General features: G+C 39.1%; 1 protein-coding gene across 1 annotated transcript in view; it reads left to right on the top strand.

Annotated features, from left to right (window-relative positions):
• Positions 1-2,235, top strand: part of LOC107089388 (alpha-1,6-mannosylglycoprotein 6-beta-N-acetylglucosaminyltransferase B-like) — a 132,436-nt gene that overhangs the window by 125,010 nt on the left and 5,191 nt on the right. The window contains exon 14 of the mRNA XM_015382144.1: positions 1,825-2,108. Within this exon, the coding sequence (XP_015237630.1) occupies positions 1,825-2,108 (284 nt within the window). The remainder of the gene's footprint in view (positions 1-1,824; positions 2,109-2,235) is intronic.

The raw sequence follows: 2,235 nt of genomic DNA on the forward strand, positions 1-2,235 counted from the left end.
GCACGGATCGGTTTCAGAGGGGAGTGGAAATGGTTCTATAGTCTATATATATTAAACATTTAGATGCACTACAGACTGTAGTGCAAAATGTCTTCTGCAAAAATTTAAATCTAAATAAGTGATCTTGAAGTGCATTTTTTCTTGAATTGTGGAGACAAGTGAGACACTTTGCCAATGGAACAAGAAAATTTACATTTTAAATAAGAAATTGTTTTATTCCAAATGCACATTATCTTATTATCTTATTTTAAGATGATGCTCATTCCATTGGCAAATAATCTTATTTCGCTGCTCAAATTAAGGGTAAATACACTTAATTTAAGACATTTTTACTTATTTCCAGATCATTTTTGCAGTGTGCAGTGCAGGATTCCTATTGTGGCCTGAAAGCTTGTCCATCCATCAGACATCCCCGCCTATCATGACTTGTTTAATGGTGAATCTTAGTTTTCTGGAAAAGCACTGAAGGCTTATCACATTTTAAATAGTTTAAATAGTTTGCATAAACCACTGAGAAGGAGAGCGCTGCATCAGGAAGCGATAAAACGATGTCGTCCTCTCTTCTTTATCAGTCGGTAGACCCATATGCTGAGGTTAAAAACGTTTTTATTGGTGTTTTAAAGACATGAAGAACCACTTTAACATCTGCAGGTAGTTTTCTATCTACGCAAGCTTTGTTTTTTTTTTTCCCTCCAAGGAGGAAAAGTTGGGGGGGGGGGTCACGTTATTGGCAGCATCCTCCATGGTCATCTTATAAAAACATGCCATATTTTTCTGAATTTTATGCTAAAATTCCTTCTGCTTAATGTTTATGCTCTGCTTTCTGTTTGTCATTACATCAAATCTACCAAAAATATAATGTTTGTGATTTTATTGAGAAAACAGCAGAGTGTAAAAGGTGTAAAATCTTTTATAAAGTATTTTATAAACAGATCTTTCTTACAGACATCAAATGAAATCCATTTAATTCGGTTACCTTGAAAACATCACTACTCTTTGATGAAATTAAATAAATATTAATCTGTTTTTCAAATAAATCAAATGTGTAACATTTAACCCTCTTTTCACTTTCGTTTTTAAAGTGGAAACTGATGGTTGTGTTGAGCAGTTTGTGTTCATGCTTTTCCCTCCCTAAACTTATTCAGTGCAATAATAATATAGAATGTATTTAAGTTCATGAAATGGGAAACAGCGTCAGGTTGGGTGGAGGTTGGAGAGAAAGGACCCAGAGACTGAAACTGAAGGTGGTTTCTCACAGAGTTCATTTAAAAGTTGGCAACAGAAGCAAAAATCCAAAAAATCACTGAAAACCAGGAATCCTCCCAACAAAGGCAAAGAAATGATGACAAACCAGCAACAGTGACTGAGCAGGAGGTGTATATATGGGAGACAGAAACAAAGAGCAGGCTGATCAGCAGATTGGGAGCAGGTGTGGACAGAGGAGACTAGAAGGGAGCTAGGAGAAGGAGAGGGCAAACAAGAAATACCTAAACGCTCAAATACAATCTAAAATAAGTAGAAAAACACAAAAAGGAAATAAAAGTCATGAAAACTCGTAGATAAAACTGAAACAGAACTAAAACCAAACAGCAGCTAAAGCAAACGATTCAGCCTGTTTAGGTCCTTGATATGAACATAACTGAGTAGCATCTCCTGAATGATAAAACAGAGGCCAGTATCACTGAGAACTAAAACCATTTTTCCGGCTCAGCAGTGGAATAAGCTCGTTTTATTAGCAGCAGTAAATCACTTTAAGGTCTTTTTTTCTGGCGTTTGAAGTTTCACAGCCAAACCAACACAGACTCATTTGATTCTGTTTTCCAGGACTTCTGTGTGCCGCAGCCTCCCTTCATCCCAGCCAATTTCTCCAGACTGGGATCAGCTAGTGGCAGCCGGGTAATCGGACCTCTGTTTGTGCCCCTGCCCAACTCCACGGCGCTTGGCTGGGCTTCCAACGCCACGGCTCCCACGGCCTGGCCGCCGCTCAGCTCCCTACGACTGCTGGTGTCTCAGGAGGGCCAGTCTTGTGTTGAAGCCTGCCAGTCAGCAGGTTGGATCTGTGAACCTGCTCACTTCCCCTTCATTAACAACAAGGACGCTCTGCGAGGGTAAGAAGAACAGCAATAATCAGCTTATTATAATGAAACAAGAACAGCTTCATTAAAACTCACAACTATTACAAACATCTCAGCAGCTCAGGAGAGGAACTCTGTCCCTCAGAACATCACAGAACTG

The sequence above is a fragment of the Cyprinodon variegatus genome, unplaced genomic scaffold (genome assembly GCF_000732505.1).
Source record: "Cyprinodon variegatus isolate N-32 unplaced genomic scaffold, C_variegatus-1.0 Scaffold250, whole genome shotgun sequence".
In the NCBI taxonomy this organism is placed as follows: Eukaryota; Metazoa; Chordata; class Actinopteri; order Cyprinodontiformes; family Cyprinodontidae; genus Cyprinodon; species Cyprinodon variegatus.